Source organism: Solenopsis invicta, chromosome 5, assembly GCF_016802725.1.
Source record: "Solenopsis invicta isolate M01_SB chromosome 5, UNIL_Sinv_3.0, whole genome shotgun sequence".
Classification (NCBI taxonomy): Eukaryota; Metazoa; Arthropoda; class Insecta; order Hymenoptera; family Formicidae; genus Solenopsis; species Solenopsis invicta.
The window spans coordinates 3528696-3553563 of NC_052668.1; the positions used below are offsets into that span (position 1 = coordinate 3528696).

Genomic DNA, 24868 nt, shown 5'->3' on the forward strand with positions numbered 1-24868 from the left:
TGAGGATATCTGAATTACGATATCCTAGGACTCTATATAACGGACATTTAGACATCCACAGGATATCCTTAGGATCTCTTAAATTTATCTAAGCACATCCTCAGGATATTAGAAATCCCTTAACATACATCCGCAGGATATTCCTGGGATCAATTTTTGTTATGTGTGCATGTTTCGTTTAATTGATGTTATTTTTTTTATTCTTGAGCTTTTGACTGTGATTGAAGTTCTTTGAATTATTTGTTTACGTTATAAAAGCAGCCATTTTCTCTGGTACAAACTAACGCATGCGCATTGGAAATTTGTCCCATCGAAAAAAGTGGAGTGTCGGAACTGGTATACCTAGACTGTGTCTGGGGTGCAATACAAAGTTAGCCATAATTTAACGTGTATGCCACAGGTATACAGGGTGATTCAAAATAACATATTGGTCCCGAAATTGGCATATTCGTAATCGAATTCTGAGACGATTTTTCCTTTTGCAAAAATCCGGAGCTTAGTTTTCAAATTACAATAAGAATTAATTAGCGTATGACGGGTTGGATACAGTGGTAGACAGGGGCGGCGCGACTTACTGTTACACGCGGATGTTTCCGTGGGGCACCTCCTGCGCTCAAATGACTGACAAAAGTACATGGACAGCACATTCCTATTTAAACTTTCTTTCTCTCTCTCTCTCTCTCTCTGTCACTTTAATTATGTTACATTTAACTTGTCAAATTTTAATCTGTCATCCGGCCGTCAAATATCGGGATGACCGTGAAATCTTCAAATAAGTTTACATCATTATAATAAATGTACGCCCGAGAATAATAAAATTTAATGCAAATTAGATTACTTAAATGCAGGGATGGGAAGTAACTCGTTACTTATAACGAAGTTACAGTTAGAGTTACCTTTTTTTGGTAACTGTAACTTAACTTCGTTACTTTTTTCCAACTGTAACTATAAACTTAACTTAGTTACATTATTTGTGTAACTAATAACTAAATTAATAGTTAGTTTTATAGTTACTTTACATATTTCAAACTTATTTGCCAATTTAGATAGCATTTGCGAACATCACCCGAGTGGCGTCGTGTATCATTTTATCTTTATTTGACAATCAGTAAACAACAAGGATAAAATGATATATATGAGGGTACTTAATTGATGTTTTCGAACGCAGCTTTAATGTGATTGGTTAGACCTAAAAGAATACACTAATAGCAGTGAGCGCTCACTCAACTACTGAGTTTGCTGAACGCAGCCACTGTTGCTCAATGCAGTGACAATTCTATGTTCTATGCTTCTGTGATCCGAGAGAAATGTGATCCGGTAAATATTTGAATTGGGAGTCGTTGGTTGTCCGCGTACCAGTAAGCGTGTTTGTAATAGAGTGAAAAAGCGCGGTTAGGATTGCTGATGCAATCCTCCTTAGACTTTGCCTAATTATATTTTGTATTCCCATTTATTGTTTTGTATTCCGATTCCACATAATCTACCATCGTAACCAGTGATAACCTTGTTTAATGGCCGAATCGTCCCCACTCTGACTATTCCCAGGAGACGGGTGCCAAATTAAAGAAAGAAGAAGAAGAAGATGATGTGATCCAAGAAAGTTCTGTCTAGAAAGGCACACGTGACAGTGAACGGTTACAAGTTATTTACATGTAAATACACGATTGTATGTACGTGTAGGGCCCGGATATTCATTCAAGTACAATTCCGGGATTGTCCGGGATGCTCGCGGAGAATCACTGCGTGTTGTGTGATCGTCTGGCTGGTCTATCGGACTGTGATAATCACCAATTCTCTGCTGACTGATTATCACACGTACACGATAGACCAGCCAGACGATCACACAACACGCAGTGATTCTCCACGAGCATCCCGGACTCGTATCCGGGCCCTACACGTACATACAATCGTGTATCTACGTGTAAATAACTTATAACCTGTAACTACTGTAGTGATTCCTGTAGTGTTACTAGTGTTGCGTTATTGAGAAGATCATTCTGTTCGAAGTACTTTTGCTTTATTTATATAAGAATCAGGGTAAGTTAATATATATTTTTTTAACTAAATTCATTTAAAGTTAATAACATTAATTTTTAATTACATTAATATTGACATAAACCAAAAATTAAACTAGTTAAACATTGTATTACAAATAAATTAATTTAATTTCAATTAAAAGTTAGTTTATAAAACATTAATATTAAATTATATATAAAATTTCATAATTTTTTAAAGTCATAATATTTAAAAAATAACAAGGCAATTATGGATCAATAAATAAATTTATCATTTTATAAATTAAGTTTATATAAAATTAGAAAAGTATTTTTTATTTGGAAATGATCGAATTTTTTGAACATTGTTTACTTTTACATAAATGAATTTTTAACTAAAAAAAAAAAAAAATAAATTCAATTTATGTTTTAAAAATAATTAGCTAATGTTAAAAATTACCTAAGTTAAAAATTATTAATTGTTTCATTTCTAATTTTTTAATTAGTTTTTACTTCTAATAATGGACGAAATAACGGCTGAGAATACATCAGAACTGAGACTGCAAACAGACCCACAGTCTTCGAAAGAGACTACAGAGAAAATACCATGGCCAGCATATGCAGAGGCATTTGAGGTGCAGGAAGAATTGGGAAATGAGAAAAATTTAGCACTTTTGTGTAAAATTTGTATTGGAAAAAAAATTATACATGCTAGCAGAACTTCAACAGCAAACTTAAGAAAACATTTAACTGTAAGTTAATTTTATTATTATCTTATTTTTGTTTTTTGCGTAAAATTAAAATTATTTTTGCGTATATTATCACATAAACTCGGTCTAAAGTTAGAATATTAGATAGTGCTATGGAAAAGGGGGCTTTTGAATAGGGTTCGAAATATATCACGAAACACATCAATTTTCAATTTTAGACACCTTGAATTAATAAAAAATACCTCATATTTGCTTTGTTACATAAGTATATTTTGTAATAGGAATTATAATGACGTAATTTTTTTTAAATATAATGTTTTGCTTTAAAATGCCATAGGAAAGTTAATAATTTATAAGTTCCTCATTTTTGCATAGAAAATATATACTGTAAGTTATATATAGTAATAATAAACTGATACTATACATATATAGTAATAGTTATATATAATAATAATAAACTGATAATATTTTTAATAAAACTGATATTTAAATAAATATTTATGTTTTAAAATAGATATAAAATTAAATTAAATGATACTAAAAGGAGATTATATTTAAAAAAAAATTTTTTTTAATTAAAATTTTATATTTTTATGGAATTTTAAATTTTTATGGAATCTACACAATTAAATAAAACATTCAAACTTAAGTCATATATAAAAAAAATAGTAGGTGTAAAAAGTGACTGCTTAAAAAAATTAATTTTTTTTATTTTTTAAACAGTTTTTAAAATTTATACAATTTTTTATTATATATTTCTAATTACATATGTGTGTGTGTGTGTGTGTATATATACCGGGTGTCCCAGACCACCCGTCCCACCCGATTTTTTCGTAAACGCGACATTTTAAAGAAAAATGTTTCAGACAAAAGTTGTAGGGTTTTAAAAGATCTATTTACTGATTTTATCAGTTTGACCTAGGATGGCGTCGCCAAGGTCAGATCAAAATAACATTAACTTTTTTAAACAGGACACCTCATTTTTGGTTCCAGAATCTAATAGCTGGTGTCAAGACCTTTCCAAAACACTATAAGAAAGTTTATTTTTGTTGAGTACTTTCCGAGTTGTGAGGCTTGAAAGTTACGGTGTACTGTAACCTTCAAGCGTCATAACTCGGAAAGTCCTTAACCAAAATAAACTTATTTATAGTGTTTTGGAAAGCTCTCGAAATCGACTACAAGAAAATGCAATGAAAAATATACCTGTTTCAGACCACCCGTCCCACCCTTTTAAAACGTAGGGATGTGCTTGTACAAAAAAATGGCTCAGACAAAATTTGCATGATTTCGAGGGATCAACCTGATGATGATCTTGAATTCGACCTTGAGATCGATCTTGCGCATAAAGGTATAAGTCAAAGTAACATTTTTAAAATGTAAAAACGAAATAATCGGTGCCGCCTGTAGGTATTAGCGTTACCTAAGGTGTACCACGTGTAGGTAACAAGATCGTACTTACACCTTATCGGGGTGCTTTTTTAAGGTGGTTCCCCTCGCCGTCACCTTTGTCGGGGTGCTTTCATAAGGTGGTTCCCCTTGCCGTCACCTTTGTCGGGGTGCTTTCATAAGGTGGTTCCCCTTGCCGTCACCTTTGTCGAGGTGCTTTTTTAAGGTGGTTCCCCTCGCCGTCACCTTTGTCGGGGTGCTTTCATAAGGTGGTTCCCCTTGCCGTCACCTTTGTCGGGGTGCTTTCATAAGGTGGTTCCCCTTGCCGTCACCTTTGTCGGGGTGCTTTTTTAAAGTGGTTCCCCACGCCGTCACCTTTGTCGGGGTGCTTTCATAAGGTGGTTCCCCTTGCCGTCACCTTTGTGCATACGCATGTTGTTCAGTCTCGATGTTCAAAATGTCCACCACGTGCATTTATACAGGCTGTTACCCTACTTTGGAAATCATCCGTCGCCCGACGAATTTCGTCAGTATCTAGAGACTGAATGACTTGTCGAATTCTGTTTTTCATATCTTCTGCAGTCGTAGGTCGTTCGCGGTATACAAGGTCTTTTATTCGTCCCCACAAATAATAATCTAAAATTAGGTCCGGTGATCGTGGTGGCCAATTATGTGGACCATGTTTACCTATCCATCGGCCGCGAAATATGCGGTTCAGTTGATGACGAGCAATGACAGACGTGTGGGCGGGACATCCATCCTGTTGAAACCACATATTTAGACGTAATTGGAGTGGAATATCTTCAAGTAAACGTGGAAGTTCGTTTTCGAGTAAATCGGCGTATAAAAAATGGTTTAAATTCTCTTGAAAGAAAAATGGTCCCACGATATGCGTATCAACAATTCCGCACCAAACATTGACTTTCCAGATACGTTGATGATCCATTTCTCGATACCAATGTGGATTCTCTTGTGCCCAATAACGAAAATTATGTGTGTTTATTTCGCCGTCACTTTTAAAGGTGCACTCATCAGAAAATAAAATACTTCTATGGAAATTAGGTAATTGTTGAGTAATCCAATTACAGAATATCAGTCTTTGTCTATGATCGTTCAATGTCATGGCCTGGTGAAGTGACATTCGATATGGATGGAATGAATTTTCACGAAAAATTCGACTGATCGTGCTTCGACTTATTCCACTATCTCTTGCTCGTCGCTTTAAAGAATCATTCGGGGTTACAAAGGCAGATGCAATTACATCAGGTGCTCTTACTGAACGAACTGATCGATGAATTTGCCTTCCCTTATTATGATCCGGCTGAACAATACCTTTTACAATTATTCGACGTTGTAAGCGACTGAAAACTTTGCGCGAATGTGGTGTATGATCGGGATATTCATTTCGCCACATTATTTCAGCTGCTCGAAAACTTCCAGCTCTACCCAAAACTGACATCATTAACGCAGCTTCTTCGTTCGGGTAAGGCATAACTACAAATTACGCTTACGACCGGGTTGCTTATTAGAAAACGTGAATTGGTGACGAGTTGCGTAATATTATGAATTCTAAGCAATGACTTTTAGGAGTGGTATGTAAGGGTGCTTTTTCGTGAAAATTACTTTATTGCTACAATAATCAACATTAAATGAAGATTAATATTAATAAATCAAGAATAAACGGCATCATAGAGCTGTACCGAATGTTAGAGATCTCGGTAATTAGGTATCTTCAAAACTCTACGCGTAGGACTATAGGTACACGCACCGGCAGAAATGGTGTCTCTCGACGCTAGCGCTCGGCTGCCGCACACACGCGGAGCCGCGCTCGTACGTGTGTCTAGGTTGCGCGGCGACGATCGGGGTGCGGGCGGAAAGTGGTGGGGGGCTTTACGATAGTGCATCCTCCTCGCTCGACGCTGGGTCGAGAGAGAAAGCATTATTCGACGTGATACCATGGGCGAAGTCGGTGTCCTCTGCTTATATTTTTCATTGCATTTTCTTGTAGTCGATTTCGAGAGCTTTCCAAAACACTATAAATAAGTTTATTTTGGTTAAGGACTTTCCGAGTTATGACGCTTGAAGGTTACAGTACACCGTAACTTTCAAGCCTCACAACTCGGAAAGTACTCAACAAAAATAAACTTTCTTATAGTGTTTTGGAAAGGTCTTGACACCAGCTATTAGATTCTGGAACCAAAAATGAGGTGTCCTATTTAAAAAAGTTAATGTTATTTTGATCTGACCTTGGCGACGCCATCCAAGGTCAAACTGATAAAATCAGTAAATAGATCTTTTAAAACCCTACAACTTTTGTCTGAAACATTTTTCTTTAAAATGTCGCGTTTACGAAAAAATCGGGTGGGACGGGTGGTCTGGGACACCCGGTATATACAGGGTGCGAGAAAAGTTCCGGGACGGCGAAATATCTCGAAAACTAAGCATTTTAGGAAAACGTGTTTCAGACAAAAGTTGTAGGGTTTCAAAAGATCTATTTACTGATCTTATCAGTTTGACCTTGGATGGCGTCGCCAAGTCAGATCGAAATCACATTAACTTTTTTAAATCGAACTTCCTACTTTTTATTACATATTCTTATAGCCTATCTCAAGGCCTTTTCAAAACACTATAAACAAATGTATTTTCGTTAAGTATTTTTCCAATTGTGAAGCTTGATATTTACAGTACATTACAGCTTTCAAGCCTCACAACTCGGAAAATACTCAACGAAAATAAACTTTCTTGTAGTGTTTTGGAAAGGTCACAATATCATTTACAAGAAAATGCAATAAAAAATATGCAGGGTGTTCAAAAAGTCCGGAATATTCAACCGGTCCAAAACTTTTTGAACACCCTGCATATTTTTTATTACATTTTCTTGTAATCGATTTCGAGACTTTTCCAAAACACTACAAGAAAGTTTATTTTCGTTGAGTATTTTCCGAGTTGTGAGGCTTGGAAGCTGTAATGTACTGTAACTTTCAAGCTTCACAACTCAAATAATACTTAACGAAAATACATTTGTTTATAGTGTTTTGGAAAGGTCTTGAAATAAGCTACAAAAATATGTAATAAAAAGTAGGCAGTTCCGTTTAAAAATGTTAATATAATTTCGATCTGACCTTGGCGACGCCATCTAAGGTCAAACTGATAGGATCAGTAAATAGATCTTTTGAAACCCTACAACTTTTGTCTGAAACACTTTTTCCTAAAATGCTTAGTTTTCGAGATATTTTGCCATCCCGGAACTTTTCTCGCACCCTGTATATATATATATATATATATATATATATATATATATATATATATATATATATGTGTGTGTGTGTGTGTGTGTATATGTGTGTGTATGTGTGTGTGTGTGTGTGTTTAATTAATAGGCAAAACATCAACATATATTGAAAAAAATAGATGAGACAAAAGTTAATTTGAAACGTCCAAATAAAGATGAAAATGCCAATATTCCAAATAAGTGTCATGTATTGGAAAAGTGGGGCTCTGGGAGCTCAAAGATTACTCAAAATATATTTGATAAAGCTATATTACAGTTTATTATCGAAGACATTCAACCCCTTTCCACTATTGATAGTCCAGCATTCATTAATTTCTTAAGAATTGGAGTTTCTTCACATATTCGTATAATGTGCAGGAAAACATTAAAAGAAAAACTTTGTCAAACGTATCTTGAAATGAAGAGTACCCTAGAAAAAAAATTAACAGAAATAGAAATAGTTGCGACAACGGCAGATTTATGGAGCAAGGCGAAAAAGTGTGTATAACTAGTGTATATAATTTATTATATTAATTTATATTGTAATTATATTATTTTGTTAAATAATTAAAATAAAAATTTATAGAAGTTACTTAGGAATAACAATCCATTGGATTAATCCTGATACTCTCTCTCGACAATCAGCTGCATTAGCTTGTCGAAGGCTGAAAGGACGACATACATATGACATATTAGCTGATGCAATTTATTCGATTTTTTTGGAGTATCATATTCAAAACAAAATATGTTGCATGACAACGGACAACGGATCAAATTTTGTCAAAGCCTTTCAGTAAGCTTTTAAATATATTTTTTGTATACCTTAAAAAATTGTTACCATTTAAGAAAATGTATTAATATAAAAGGTAAGGAGGAATCGTGGAATACTATTTTGTTTTTTGACAATAACTTAACAAAACACTAATAACCAATAATCATCTTACAACGTTTGAATAACGAAGTAATTTTAACGAACTTTTAGAATTCAAGGTAAATTATACGAAATATCATGATATTCCACCACTTCGTATATTTCACGACTGCCGTCCTTTCTCTACTTTTATATATATTTAAAATTTTTTATATGTAATTAATACTTTTTATGTATTTATATTATATTAATACAGTATATATGTACTAATATAATATAAATACACAAAAAAATTTGATTAACATTAATATGAAATCTCTTTGACAAAAAAAGATATAAACATGTCTAGACTGTTTCTTTTTAAACTATTATAACTTCGTGAAAAGAAATCATACAACAATCTTGTTAAAATCATTTTAAAATAAAAACTTCTACTTTAAAGCATAAAAAAGAGTATAATTACTATAAATAAAATATAATTAAGTAACATATAATTATTAATATGTAATTAACAGATGAAATGTTTTAATATAATTTGCAAACTTTAATTCGTTTCAGATATTTTAAGAAAAGTGAAGATGATGAGGACTTTGAGGAAGTGTTTCATGGTTTAAGTGATCTTTTAAATGTGGACGATGTAGAAAATGTAGATGCAGAAAATTTATTGACACTTCCACTACATCATAGATGTGTCAGCCACACTTTGAACCTTGTCGCAGTGAAAGATTCTGAGAAAGCTTTAGACAGCGATGCTGTATACAAGAAAAAACATAGAGTGACATTTGCCAAATTAGTAAAATTGTGGAATAAACAAAACCAATCTACACAAACAGCAGATAAAATAAACGAAATTTGTGGTGTATACTTAAAAACTCCCGTTATTACCAGGTAAAAAGCTTGCTTATTATGAAATATAAAAAATATGAAACTTATTCGGTTTTAGAACTTGTTTAGATATGTTTTCTTATTATATCAAAAGGAAAAAACATTAGATCTTTTTTCATTAGCTGTTAAACTGAATAAGTTTTATTTTGATTTTCTTTTTCTTTTTTCTCGATATTAATCACATTTATTGATATTTTTATTTCTCAATGCGTTGTTATTAATCACTAAATAGAAATATATTTTGCCTCGAAATAATAAAAGCAGTTAGAGAAGATGATATTATATAGATATAATAGCCACTCGTATTATCTTCATTAATAGGACGAGTTCTAGTAATTACTTAATGAAATTATTTGTTTAGTAGACTGTAGTTATGTAATGATGTTAATATTTCAATACACAATTGACATTTGTTATAAGGCATTTTTACTTTTAAGCAGTTTAAAACTTTCAAGATTTAATTACGTATACTTTCTTTTCAAACTCGAGCGTATTATCACGAATTATGTAAACTCAAGTATTTGTTTTGTTATTTAATTTTTTATTTAGCTTTCTTGCAAATTACGCAATTTTAAATAATAGCGTAGCATTTTGTTAATACAATCATATGTATAAGCATGGTAGATAGTAATATGGCTATCATCGAGATTGTCATATTGAAATAATTATTCAATAAATCGATTGTTACAGCTACAGAGCTACGTTCAGAAACACTAGAAATATCATTTTATCCTTGTTGTTTAATGTTATACAAGAATAAAATGACTAATATTTCTGAATGCAAGAAAATTCTAATTTAGGAAAATAAAAAATATATAATTTTGTAACAAAAAACTATTTTTTTAAACCAATTTTTAAACTTATTTTCAAGGTGGCTCATATTACTTCTTTTCTTTTTCGACATGCTGTGTTTTATATAAATCATATTTATATAAAACTATATTTTTAATAAATCATATTTAATGTAATAAATATTTCATAACTTTGAGTTTAGAATCTATTAAACAACGCTTTGATAAATGTAATCTTAACTTAAAATTCAATATAAAATAATGATTAACAAATTATGTTATTTGTCATTGCTTAAAATGTACATGTGGGGATAATACCTTCTCTTCTACCTCTTGTTTGTTGATTAAATGATTTTATCTTATTTTCAAATCTTTATTTTGCTAGGTGGAACTCTACCTTCGATTGCTTAAGGGGATGCTAAAGTGACCGGCGAACTCAATCGAGGTCGGTCTAGACTCTAATGGTCCTGCGACATCTGCGGCCTTCTGTGGAACTAAATGCGACATCTGCGGATCTCTGCAGAACTAAAAATGATAAATATCGATAATACCAACATTTTTATCGACATTTATCATATAAGCGTTGTTTCTCTTCTATTTTCACATGAGCTCTATTAGACAGATACTCTATTTCTTTTTGTTACATAACAAAAAGAGAAGAGAAGTAGTACAATGAAGTACAGCGTTTTATAAAAATTATATGCGTATGATAAACACTTATAGTATTGTGTCATAATTAGATAGTTCAAACGCCTCCGATATTTGGTTATAACTATTCACAGCACGATTTACAGCTGTGGCATTTTGTTATAACAAGCCAGCTCACAAAACGCCTCTGGCAATAATCAAAAATTGTTTATAACTATCCACAGCACGATTTACAGCTGTGGCATTTTGTTATAACAAGCCAGCTCACAAAACGCCTCTGGCAATAATCAAAAATTGTTTATAACTATCCACAGCACGATTTACAGCTGTGGCATTTTGTTATAACAAGCCAGCTCACAAAACGCCTCTGGCAATAATCAAAAATTGTTTATAACTATCCACAGCACGATTTACAGCTGTGGCATTTTGTTATAACAAGCCAGCTCACAAAACGCCTCTGGCAATAATCAAAAATTGTTTATAACTATCCACAGCACGATTTACAGCTGTGGCATTTTGTTATAACAAGCCAGCTCACAAAACGCCTCTGGCAGTAATTACAAATGTAATTATAATTAGAACGGTTTACCGGTCTATGGAGCAAGAAACCTTTTGATATCTCATTATAGGTTTCTTACATAACGTAGTTCGTCTTCGCAGACGATACGGCGGCTTCCCGTTGTCCTCCGCTGCCGCTACCGTTGTCGTAGTCGTTCACTAGCTATTATCACCAGCACTAACGACGACGACAACGGCGACGACGACGAGGACGACGTTGCCGTTACCGTTGTCGTGGTCGATCACTATTATCACTATCAATGACGACGACGACGACGACGACGACAACGGCAACGGCAATGGCGGCAGTGATGACGACGACGACGGCAACGGCAATGGCGGCAGCGATGACGACGACGACGGCGACGATGACGATGACGACGACGACGACGACGGCAACGGCGACGGCGACGGCGGTGACGATGACGATGACGACGACGACGGCGACGGCGACGGCGGCGACGCTGCCGCAACCGTTGTCGTGGTCGTTCACTATTCTCACTATCACTGACGACGACAACGACGACGACGATGACGACATCGCCGTCGCCGCTGCCGTGGTCGTCCATTATTATCACTATCACTGGCGACGTCGCCGTCGCCGCTGCCGTGGTCGTCCATTATTATCACTATCACTGGCGACGTCGCTGTCGCCGCTGCCGTGGTCGTCCACTATTATCACTATCACTGACAATGACGACGGTGACGACGTCGCCATTGCCGCTGCCGCTACTGTTGTCATAGTCGTTCACTAGCTATTATCACCAACACTAACGACGACGACGACGGCGACGAGGACGACGTTGCCGTTACCGTTGTCGTAGTCGTCCACTATTCTTATTATCACTGACGACGACGACGACGCTACCGCTACCGTTGTCGTGGTCGCCCACTATTGTGGTACGAACTGACTACTGCCTCTACATTATAACCTCAAACTATTGCGCGGGAACGATACGGTGAATGCGAGTGACCACGAGTGACAACGCGTCACGATGGAGACGTGAAAGAAACAAGAAAGACAGGAAAGAGACAGAGACAGACAGACAGAGAGAGAGAGAGAGAGGGGCGGGGGGAGGAGAAAGAGATGATGCTCAGAAGTACGCGCGGAGTAAATTATCTTAATCCGTACCATGCAACGATAACAACTATATTGTCTGAACGTTTATTTCACTGCGGGTTACTCACGAATACTCAGACGTACGTGTAAAAAGAACTCTACCAGCGACAAACGGCATGAAGCACACCGCAAAGATGCCATCAGATGCCATACTACTAGAGTGGCAGTACACGCTCGCGCGTTGCGGCAGTAGGATTGTAATTTTCATACAAATTGTAGTACAATTCAGACATTCTTGAGAAAATAGTAAAATACTTTTAGCACCTATAGTACCGTTACGAAAAAAGACGTGTCAAGTTGGGCATGTAGCTCTATAGTAAAATGCGTGGCTTATACGCCGAAAGTTTCCAAGTTTGATCCCTTAGGACAATTTTTTTTTTTGTAAATCTAGTATTGAAAAAGATAAAGAAATTAAAAAATGCTGTTCTGTTATTAATTAAATTGAAATTGAACACAAAACATATGTAAAAATTGTAACACTTATTCTGACGTTCAAACACTCATTGTTAATTTTCATGGCAAATACATTTTTCGTGTTTTTGAAAAATTTTAATTTGATTGATAATAGAAAAGAATTTTTTAATTTCCTAATATTTTTTTCTAATTACGTACTTAGTGTTAAATATTTAAAAATAGTTTAAAAAATATACGTTACATAACAATTTTAAAAAATCCTACTAACTTTTATATAATTCTACATACATTATAAATAGTTGTTTTTACGGATGTATCAAAAATAATGTTTTTTACAATTATTCATATATATATAAATTAGTGAAGAATGTGACAAATGAAATCACAGATATTGTAAAAATTGTAAAAAAATTATTCTTTATACATACGTACATATAATTATTTATAATGTACGTAGAATTATATAAAAGTTAGTGGGAATTTTTAAAATTGTTACATGTATTTTTTAAACTATTTTTAATTATTTAACACTAAGTAAGTCATTATGAAAAAATGTTAGAAAATTTAAAAATGCTTTTCTATTACCAATCGAATTAAAATTTAAAAAACACGAAAGATGTATTTGCCATGAAAATTTACAATGGGTGTTTGAACGTCAAAAGAAGTGTTACAATTTTTACATATGTTCTATGTCCAATTTCCATTTAATTAATACAAATAAAGCATTTTTTAATTTCTTTATTTTTTCAATACTAAATTGTAATATATTTCATACTGCATTATTCTTACAATGGTAATTTTGAAAGAATTAAGCATTTTTGTAAACATGTATATGGATTATATTTATAAGTGCTTCATCCATAACGTAGCTATATTTTTTATCAATTTTTTCCTAATTTTGTAAATATATCATGATATAAAATTGATATATATTGTCATAGTTTTGTCAAAATACTATTTTGAAATTACATCAGCAGTTATCAATGCTTTACAAAACGTCAATACTTTTACATCTATTTTTCTAAATGTACCTACATAATTGCTGATTAAAATTGTTATGCAAGATTTTATTGTCATATAATATAATAAATGTTGTCCTATCGAGATTTTCCTACTAATATATGTAATATATGTAATATATGTAATATATAATATATGTATATATATATATATATATATATATATATATATATAAAAGTAAAAAATGTATATAGAATAATACGTCGCGTGCGTGCGCGCGCGCGCGCGCGTTGCAACTCTGATCCGCGACAAGAAAATCTGAAATCGTTTCGCTAAGCTGTGCAGTGTTGCCGGCTTGTGCAGTGTTGCCGGCTTGTAATGAGAGAAATCAAGAACGCTCGAGACAGAAGAGGATAGGTCGAGAAGAATAGACTGCTTGAGAAAGAAAAAGACAGTAGAACTCTTCACGCATCTTTCTTACTTGACGCTGGGTCGAGAGAGAAAGCATGATGTGACATAGACTTATGACAACCGCGGTGTCCTCGCCGTTACGGATGTCGATCGAGTACACGTGTATTGGTCGACGATAGTTAGCGTGCACGGAGCGCCGTTCTAGGCGCTTTGTTACATCCTATTAGGGTTTTTCTACTAAAAAATATTCTCGTTTTTGTTGGCTATGGGACAAAAATTTTTCAATATTGCGGGGACTCGGCGATCTCTAATCAAAAATTTCATGATTATGTAGTATTCATTCGTAAATTTACTACATACAGCAAAACCATAGAACCGGCTATTTAGGCATTCTCGAGAAAATAATAAAATATTTCTAGCACCTATAGTAACATTACGAAGAAGAATTACTAGTTTGCATGCGTGGAAAAACATTAACTACCCAAGCAGAACAAGGAGTCATCACGACATCAAAATGACATCAAAGTGACTACATAATGATCATTAAAAGTCACTTTTCAATCAATTACGATTCATTTTAATGTCATTTTGACACAATTGTGTCAAATTAGTATGATATAAAAATTATTTTTACAACTTATATATATAACAATTTTTAAAAAATATTAGTAAGTTTATAAACGCTCTTTTATTATCAATTCAATTAAATTTTCTCAAGAATACAAAAGATATAGTCGCCATAAAAATTTACAATGAGGAACGTCAAAAAAAGTATTAAAATTGTGACATATTTTTTGTGTCGAAATTGAAGTTAATATAATTGTAGAGAAGCATTTTTGAATTTATTGATTTTTTTTAATACTACACTTTACAAAAAAAAATCTTGTCCCGAGGAATCGAACCTGAAATCTTCAGCATAACAGTCAAGAATCATAAACATCCTCAGAGAGGTCCGTTTACAATTCTTTTTCCGTATTGATACTATAGCTGCTGAAAGTATTTTATCATTTTCTCAAGAATGCTTGAATAGTCGGTTATACACATGTGTAATAATAATAATAATGTATCTGTATTGAAAATATTTATTCATAAAATAAAAATATTTACTCATCAAAATCGATAGAAATAAAAACTATGTATAAATGAGTTTCTTTCTTTATACTTTTCTTATTTTACTTTATGTTATCTTTAGCGAAAACTGTAGTCAGTATCAGACTATGCACCATATTCGGTTTTCAATTTGCCATTCGTATGAATTTACTAAGTAATGCGCACGGTGGGATCCTCGCAAAGTGTGCGTGCACTTGTCATATGTGCTGATGTATCAATCGTGCTCTTAGATTCTACGAAATCTAAGAGCATGAATTATTATGAATCAATCAATTCGTAATGATTTTTATTGTAATGAGATGCAATAATCTCTCGTACCAAGTATATAGCGTAACTGTATACGATCCGCGAACTTTCGAATGGTAAGATTTCTACGGTACATATCTGTAAATGTATAAATGGTGTATAGCCTGATACTTAATTTATGATACTTTTGTCATTTACTCTTTAATTTTGTGTAATGAATATATTTCTTTTGAAAAATGGATGTCATAAATAGACGACAGGTTCTGCGTCCAGAGCAAAAAATTGATAGTGCACGTTTAAAAAAAATAAAGAGGGAATTTAAAAAATTAACATTTTCTAATAAGTGTTCTGTATAAAATGTTCAAGCTTTGACATGTGAAATCTGTATTCTAAAAATGAATAAATTTATGAGAAAGGTATGAGATCATGCAGTTGATGTTCCGAATCTACCCTACAAAATAATCAACTCTAAAAAAGTCTATCCTTTATTTATTTTTGTATTACGGTTGCGTTTCAAAATTCACTGTTAGTATTGTAAAACTACATTATAGGTAACGTCTACAGTATACGAAACTATAGATTTCTAGTACTAACAGTGAATTTCGAAACGCAGAATGCCAAGAAGTTCAAGCCAAAGCAGATAATCTGCTTGCAGAGTTGTATTTGACAGGAAACCTAACCTATTATCGCTTAGCTTAGATTCAATCCAATCGATCGATAAACAGATCGATTGCTTCGTCCGACTTGAACACTGCCATCTGTCAAAATACAGGGCAACTAATTTTCTCTTTCTTCTGCTGCAATCAGCTGAGATATACCGGCATCGGACCGGACATATGCTCACAAATTTTTGCAGACAAAAATCTTTTTTTTTAGACTTCTAAGCCAAATTTTGAAAAATCTACGTTGTTCCGGCATCTAATTTGGAACTCATAGTACACTCACTTTATACGAAAAGACCGTTAAATATTTGTATGAAGCGAATATTTGGCACCCGTTGACACTCTAGATTACAGAGCCAGTTAAGATTAGATAAAAAAGATATAAATTCAACGTTTTCGGCATAAAGTGAATTACTATGAGGTCCATTAATGTCTATACTTTCATTGACGAGAAGGATTTTGAAATCTGTAAATGCAATTACAAGAATTTTGTCTGCAAAAATTAATCGTGTTTAGTCGGTAAAAAAGGACCATGTTAAGCATCCCCTTAACGCAACTAATAAAGTTATTAAAAAATAATTCTGAAAAAGTCAATCAATGTTTTGATCATTGCGATTTGCAAAGATTAACAGAAGATGAAATTAAATTCATAGAAGAGTACTGTCAGGTATATTAAATAATAATATGTAAATTTAGTGGAATATATATTTCCTTATTTTTTTCCTTAACTTAGATTATGGATCCTTTGGCACGGGCCATAGACATATTACAGAAAGAATCGGGAATGTATATGGGATATTTATTGCCCGTCTTGCAAACATTACAAGAAAGATTAGAAAAATTTGATAAAAGCGGATTTATACATTGTCAATCACTAATCACAGCTATTCAAGAAGGTTTAAATAAAAGGTAACTTAATACATAAATTAATTTTATTAACAATTATTTTCAAAAAAAAATTTTTTTATTTCATTATATTTTAAATTTTAGATTTTCCACATTATTCGAAAAAAAGGAATTGATCGTCGCAAGTTGCCTACACCCAAAATTTAAATTAAACTGGTTACATGGAGAGAGAAAAAAAGTGGCTAAAGGTTATTTAGAAGACTTGTTAGGAGTTAATAGTTCTGATGACAGTTCCCCAAATGTTACTGAAGATAATGACGACTTTTTCGATTTCAATAAACAAGTTAAGGAAGTTGAATCCTTACAAGAGGAATTGTACCGTTTCCTAAAATCAAACGCTTTGCATGTAAATATGTTGAACGATTATCCCAGAATAAAAAAATTTTTTATTAAATATAACACGGCACTGCCCAGTAGTGCATCGGTTGAACGAATGTTCAGCGTTAGTGGTTCTGTAGTAACACCACAGAGAGGAAAACTTAATGATAACACAATGGAATACCAAACTCTTTTAAAAATAAACAAAAATTTTTATTAAAGGTTCAGAATTGTTTTCCTGCGTACTGTATTTTCCCTATTTTTTTATAAAATTGCGTAATGGGTAAACATAAACTAATCTTTCTTTTTTTGATATAGGAAGTTACTAAGAATGCCTTTGAGTCTAAATTCTATACTTAGTCTTAAAGTTAGTTTATAATAGCCGTTAAGAAATTGACCAATCATAATCGATTATTCTTTTATAAATCAACTATGATTGACCAATTTTTTACGATTACGGCTATTATAAACCAACCTTTATCCTCGAAAATTTAGAACATAATTCACATTCTCGTATTTAAATTATCAATGTTTTATAATATTACCAAAAAAAAAACAGAAAAGTAACTGAAAAGTAACTTTAAGTTACTTTTGTAATAACTGTAACTGTAACGAGTTATTTTTTAAAGTCAGTAACTTGTAACGGTAACTAGTTATTTTTTGGAAGACAGAAACTGTAACTGTAACTAGTTATTTTTACAAAGTAACTTTCCCAAGCCTGCTTAAATGTGCACTTGCAAGTTAAAAGTAGCACTTTTAAAACGCACAAAAAGGAAAGAAAAGAGAGAGAGAAAGACGGGGGAGAAGAGGGCTTTAAACAAGTTTAAGCACGTTCACTCACGCACACGGCAATCAACTTATTGTTTTCACGATGCGACAGTTCAATTTAAATTTGTCCTTTATCCAAATCTATCCCTCGAAGTTGTTTCATATTTTACCACATTTACACTATTTACTCTGCACTTGATCGATAAACGCAGAACTACGCGACAAACCGATCGATCAACTTTATTAATTACTACTCTAATCACTACAATCATTCGATGCGTTAAAATTACTCGAAGAAACGCGTGTTTACGTTATGTAAGCGACACCCTGTAGATTCGTCCGGAGTCCTACGTTAGGTTAGGACATGAGCGTGATGGCGCTGCGAATCGCCTTTACTTGCGTACCGTTGCAACCGATTGGCTGCAGTTACCCGCGAAACTGAGCGCGAGACCACATTGGCCCCTCAGGCCTCGTGATCTCTAGGACGCCCTGCGATTGGTCGCTTGAGATAGCGGACCTGCCATCTGGTGGCTTAAAGAAGCCGCATGGCAGGAGAAGCGAGGAGAACGGCACTTCTTGTGCGACAACCGTCGTTGACGGACATCTTTGTACATCTGGTCATTAACATTAAACGTATATTTCTTGAGACCTGCAAGTGTCATCCTTTTGCCCTTTCATTTGGCTTCCTAAATATTCCCAGGCGGTTCCTGACAAATTCTAGTTTCCCCGCCTTACAGCCAAAGTAATTCAGAAGTGGGATACACTCTCGTTTTTCCTCTGTCCTTGTCAGCACGACGGTTCTACAAAAGAAGCCTGCACAGAAGTCAAGTTCTCCCGTCTCTCGTGTTCGCGGTGTGCTCTTAAAGTTCGTGCCTTGTTTCAAGTTCTCCCCGGTTTACGGTTTCACGAGGACGCGAGCGTGGCCGCTACGACACGCGTTACGTTTTCCACACGGCCACGTGTATCGGGCAGTGTTCACCGGTTTACGGTATTCTCGCCGTAGTGCATTTACGCTACTCGGTTTTGCATAGGCAGCATGGACAGCTAGCCCGTTCGCCTTGGTGTTTCGTCGCCACCGTTCCGCGTTGTGTTACGCTTTACACGCGACAGCATTCTCGCGCCATTGGCTCGGTGCGGAAAATCGTCGTTGTGTCTACATCTTTTTCCCGCGGCTTTGTCTCAGCCAGCGTTCATTACCGCGCATTAGCGTCGTCGTGTCTATTCGACTTTTCCCGCTGCTGCAATACAGCCAGCGTTGACGACCGCGTGTTCGCCTTTCGTAACGTCTCGAAAGTGCCGCCATTTTATAAGGGTGTGTGCGTCACCTTCACACTTGTCGGTGCGTGTTCAAACTTGTCGGTGCGTGTTCAATCGCGTCGCTGCGCATTCGGTCTTGCGGATTCGCGAGTGTCCTCGCAAGTGGTTCTCAACCCAGGATTGATCGCCAGCAGCTTGAAGGGCTCTCTGTGGGAGAGTTGCACGCCGAACTTAAAAAATATGGTTTACCGACGCACAAGGATCCGACTCGTTGTATTGATGCTCTTGTGGCTCATCTGGAAAGATACGGCCCTTTGGATCTGCTGGGCACAGGCAACCCAGACAGTGGTTCTTCATCAACGGTGACACCTTCATATGTCTCCAATGCTACGCTGCAGCAATCTCTTCAGCAGCTAGCCAATAAAAACGCAGCATTAACCGAACAAATCAAACTGTTGGTTCAATTGAATCTTGGAAATGCCGCCGGTGCGCAGGTTCCAGGACCTTCAAGGCCTTCGCCTCTTAATACCTCAACTCAGAGTGAGGATCAGCATCTATCGGACATGTCAACAGGACAAGCCGTGAGACTGCTTACATCTCAGATTCCTTCTTTCAGTGGAACAGAGGAGGAAGATGTTGAACTTTAGATTCGAAAAGTAGAATACATCGCCGATATTTATGGTGTGTCGGACAAAGTCATAAAATTAGCTGCATCTGAGAAACTTGCCAATGATGCTAAGGATTGGCATGACATGAATATCGGACCAGCTACCAGCTCTTGGGCTTTGCTGAAACCCGCTTTAATCAAAGCATTCCGTCGTAAAATACCTATTCACTTTGCCATGCAAAAGGTCGACGCCCGTAAGTGGAACTTCCTGAAAGAAAGCTTCCAGCAATATGCTAGACAGAAATTGAAGCTTATGTATCCGCTGCAACTGCCTGAGCGTGATTGCATCCAGCTTTTGATCAACGGCATTAGTAGTGCATCACTGAGAGGCACAGCTGCTGCTCTCAGAGCTCAAACGATTGACGACTTCTTAGATCTCATGTACGAGATCACCAGCGCATACGCTACCACGTCGAAGAGGATGTCTCCTCCACCAGTTAAAAAAGAGAGAGGCAAAGTCTCGCCTTCCTCTCCTACGAAGTCTAACCAGACGTCAAAGGACGCCAAGGATTTACACTGTGGTTACTGTAAAGCCAGAGGCCACAGCAAAGAAGACTGCTTTAAACTCAAAAGAAGGGAGCAGGCCACAGCTTCGGTTACTGCACCAGCGTCTTCCAAATCATCACTCTCATCTGCCAACTTCAAGGTTGCCTCGTCGCAGGTCGGCTGTGTTGCTGAGGATCCAGTCACTTCAACGGTGCCCGCTGCCTCATCACCAAAGGAGCCTGAGACTGTAGGATGCGTCGAGACCAATCTGCAGCACGAGCTTAAGATAAGCGATACAATTGTAAAAATTGTCGCGGTTAACGGCGTTAAATCAAATTTACTCGCGTTGATTGACACCGGTAGCCCAGTTTCCTTCTTGCAAATTTCAGCTTTAGAAAATATTCAAAGTCAGGACTCGAATGTTGTTACTCATAATACGGTTTCCTTTAAAGCTCTTAATAATTCAATTATTTCAACTCACGGGGAAGTAAGTCTGGATATCGAGTTAGAACCATTGCCTAACTTTCTCTCCAAAGTCAATTTTAAGTTGATTAAAAATTCGGGATGGTCAACTCATGCGGTTTTAGGTCGAGATTTTATAACTGCTAACAATCTCAAATTATTATACGATCCTTCTGATCCTGTTGCATCAAATCGAATTCAACTTTTTAACGAAGTCGCTTCGGCGGACATTATTGAAGATAACCTTTTGTCATCGCCCGCGATCGAAATACAAACGGATTTCGGTTATCAAGCCGATCAGAGCGTGATTCAAATCATTAACGAGGTAATTGATACCGAGATTATTAAAGTCGAAGACGGTTATTGCGTCTCTGTCACTTTGAAAGATCATTCTCCCTTCGCATTTGCGCCAAGAAGATTCGCTTGGATGGAGCGCCTTCAATTAAGGAAAATAATTGATGACCTGCTCGCGCGGAGCATAATTAAAGAAAGCAGCTCTCCCTACTGTTCTCGCGTTGTTCCGGTACGGAAGCGAGATGGAAGCTTGCGTTTGTGCGTGGATCTTAGGCCACTCAACGACCGAACGGTCAAACAGCATTATCCTTTTCCAATGATAGAAGACTGTATCGCCGGAATCGGTGATAGAATTGAAGTTATGACTCTGCTAGACATACGCGATGGTTTTCATCAAATAGATATACATCGCGATTCGACTAAATATTTTGCGTTTGCGACTCCGGATGGTCAATACGAATACTTGAAACTTCCTTTCGGGTATTGTGAGGCCCCGGCCGAGTTTCAAAAAAGACTCTTACACATTTTGCAACCGCTTATACGCCAAGACAAGGTGCTGGTGTATATAGACGATATCTTAATTCCTTCACATGCCGTCGAAGAGAATTTAACGGTTTTAAAAGAAGTACTCATTCTTCTTAAGAAGTATAATTTTGAAGTTAACTATAATAAATGTAAATTTTTAAAGAAAAGTATCGAATATCTCGGATACCAAATTTCTAAAGAAGGTATAACTTTGAGTGAGAGACACGTGAGTGCAGTGCGCAATTTTCCATCTCCTCGGAACGTTCAACAGCTTCAGCGTTTCCTCGGTCTCGTAAGTTTTTTCCGAAGATTCATCCCCGAGTTCGCTGCTAAGGCTAAACTCTTATATAACCTTTTGCGAAAGGGAATTCCGTTTAATTTCGATGATGGCTGCGCCCTCGCGTTTAACTCTCTGAAAACAGTTTTAATTTCATATCCAATTTTACGCATTTACAACCCTAGCCTCGAAACTGAGTTGCATACAGATGCAAGTTCGATTGCCTTGGCAGCGATTCTCCTTCAAAAACAGAACCGAGGCAAATGGACGCCTGTAGCGTACTATAGTCAGGCAACCAATGATGCGGAAAGCCGCTATCACTCTTTCGAACTCGAGATGCTCGCGGTTGTGAAAGCGGTGGAACGTTTCCACATTTATCTCTACGGTATCGAATTCACCGTTATCACGGATTGTCACGCGCTTGTCTACGCGTTGAATAAAGCTCACGTTAATTCGCGTATCGCGCGATGGACAGTGAGGTTACAGAACTATAAATTTAAAGTTGTTCATCGAAAAGGGGAGCGAATGACGCACGTGGACGCTCTTAGTCGGGTAGTAGCGGCAGTTGACGCGTTACCGCTTGAACGTGAATTGCAAATCAGGCAATTGGCTGACCCGCATATTCGAGCAATAGCTTCTCACCTCGAAACCGAGGAGCATGATCATTTTACTTTGTTTGAAGGTTTAGTCTACAAAAAATTCGATGATAAACCCCGGTTTTATGTACCAGATTGTATGGTTCTCAACATAATTCGTCGTTACCATGACGAGTCTGCCCATTGTGGATTTGACAAAACCGTACAAGGTATTTTGGCAAACTATTGGTTTCCAGCGATGCGGAAAAAAATCAAGAATCACATAGAAAATTGTTTGACGTGTTTACTTGCAAACACTTCGAATAACGTTAAAGAAGGTGAAATTCAATATGTAGGAACACCCCAGTTACCATTCGAAATCGTTCACCTAGATCACTTTGGTCCGATGATAGAGTCTCGGAATAAAATTAAACATGTTTTAGTATTGGTCGATGCATGTACGCGCTTTACCTGTTTGTTCCCATGCAAATCGACGGGTACATTAGAAGTTATTAATCATTTGACTCCAACATTTAACGCGTTTGGGAATCCGAATGAGGTGGTTACTGATCGCGGTACGGCTTTTTCCTCCAGGGATTTTGCTGATTTTTAATGCAAAGAAATATAAAACACCGTTTAATTGCCGTAGCGGCGCCTTGGTCTAATGGTCTTGTTGAAAGAGTCAACCGGTTCTTAAAATCTTCCTTGAGAAAATTGGTTGAAGACTCTCTGAATTGGTCAGATCATCTGTCTACCGTTCAATATGTTATCAATAACACTTTTCACTCATCTGTTAAAAATACTCCCTCGAAACTCTTATTAGGGTATGACGGGCGGAATAAGTCCGACTCTCAGCTAGTTCAATTCCTTAACAATTTGACTAAATCATCCATCAATCTCGATGACGATAGAACTGAAAACCGAGAGATTGCTGTAGATGTTTCCAATAAGATCAAGCAATATAATAAGGAATATTACGATAAACGCCATAAAACTCCTTCACGTTACCAGGAGGGTGATTTTGTCATGATTAGAGATACCACTCTCAAACCTGGTGAAGACCGTAAATTGAAACCATCTTACAAAGGTCCTTACTTAGTAGCCAAGGTTCTAAATAAGAATAGATATGTAATTCAAGACATTCCTGGTTTTGGGTTAACTTCCAGATCTTTGAACACTATTCTGTCACCAGACCGAATTAAACCTTGGGTTAAACCCCTAACTTAGTAATCATATTCACATAATAGGGATGGGCGCAATTAATGCCTCAAGTATCCTTGATCTCTTTCATTATTTTAAATTTTCGTTTCCGATAATCTTAAGTACATTTAAGTCGTTGTATACTTTTAAGTAAATTTTGTATTGAGATTTTGTTCCCGCTAGTTTAAGCACATGCGTTAGTTTAAGCGTATTAACTTTAGTTTTGTTCATTGGGTTCACTCCCAATATCGTTCTTCGTTTAATTATCAATACCAAAGTTCTTCGTGATAACTTACAAAGTTAAGAAGAAGCAACGCTAGTCTGCAGGAAGGCAATATTTTGTTTGTTTTCATTTCTTTTATTTTACGCTAGATTTAATGTTCGGGACGAACATATCCTGCAGCATGGCCGAGCTGTAAGCGACACCCTGTAGATTCGTGCGGAGTCCTACGTTAGGTTAGGACATGAGCGTGATGGCGCTGCGAATCGCCTTTACTTGCGTACCGTTGCAACCGATTGGCTGCAGTTACCCGCGAAACTGAGCGCGAGACCACATTGGCCCCTCAGGCCTCGTGATCTCTAGGACGCCCTGCGATTGGTCGCTTGAGATAGCGGACCTGCCATCTGGTGGCTTAAAGAAGCCGCATGGCAGGAGAAGCGAGGAGAACGGCACTTCTTGTGCGACAACCGTCGTTGACGGACATCTTTGTACATCTGGTCATTAACATTAAACGTATATTTCTTGAGACCTGCAAGTGTCATCCTTTTGCCCTTTCATTTGGCTTCCTAAATATTCCCAGGCGGTTCCTGACAAATTCTAGTTTCCCCGCCTTACAGTTACGATCACACAACACGTGTTCACTTGACGATATCAAGCAGTCGACTGGATGTTATTGGTTATGTTGTTATAAGAGTGTCGAACGATTGGTTAAAGCCATAAGTCAAAACGCGGCAATTTAAAATAAAAATATTGGTTAATACAATTTACATCAATACAATTTATTAGAAAAATGTTGCAAGTGCATGTTTATCAATATTTGTTAAAAATTGTATGATAATGACTTTATCAAGATAATTATTATTCATTCTGAATATT

At 36.0% G+C, this 24868-nt stretch overlaps 3 protein-coding genes across 5 annotated transcripts in view; 2 read left to right on the forward strand and 1 right to left on the reverse strand.

Annotated features, from left to right (window-relative positions):
* Positions 1-24868, reverse strand: part of LOC105206967 — an 86204-nt gene that overhangs the window by 32938 nt on the left and 28398 nt on the right. The window lies entirely within an intron of this gene.
* Positions 1106-17486, forward strand: LOC113005993. 3 transcript variants are annotated; one of them, XR_005574751.1, is made up of 8 exons: positions 1106-1615; positions 1953-2037; positions 2501-2746; positions 7471-7859; positions 7948-8154; positions 8791-9120; positions 16771-16946; positions 17028-17486. XR_005574751.1 is itself a non-coding variant. In XM_039449064.1 (7 exons), the coding sequence occupies exons 3-7, from the start codon at positions 2516-2518 to the stop codon at positions 10328-10330; spliced, it is 1194 nt and encodes a 397-aa protein (XP_039304998.1). In that variant the 5' UTR covers positions 1472-1615; positions 1953-2037; positions 2501-2515; the 3' UTR covers positions 10331-10494. The 3 variants fall into 3 exon arrangements, 2 of the variants coding, with proteins under 2 accessions (XP_039304998.1, XP_039304999.1); XM_039449064.1 differs by lacking the exons at positions 16771-16946; positions 17028-17486 and adding an exon at positions 10294-10494 and having other exon boundaries at positions 1472-1615; XM_039449065.1 differs by lacking the exons at positions 16771-16946; positions 17028-17486 and adding an exon at positions 10294-10494 and having other exon boundaries at positions 1474-1615; positions 7639-7859.
* LOC120357728 lies at positions 11479-12718 on the forward strand. The gene is made up of 2 exons (XM_039449066.1): positions 11479-11674; positions 11727-12718. Exons 1-2 carry the CDS (start codon positions 11483-11485, stop codon positions 11856-11858), a joined length of 324 nt encoding a protein of 107 aa, XP_039305000.1. The 5' UTR covers positions 11479-11482; the 3' UTR covers positions 11859-12718.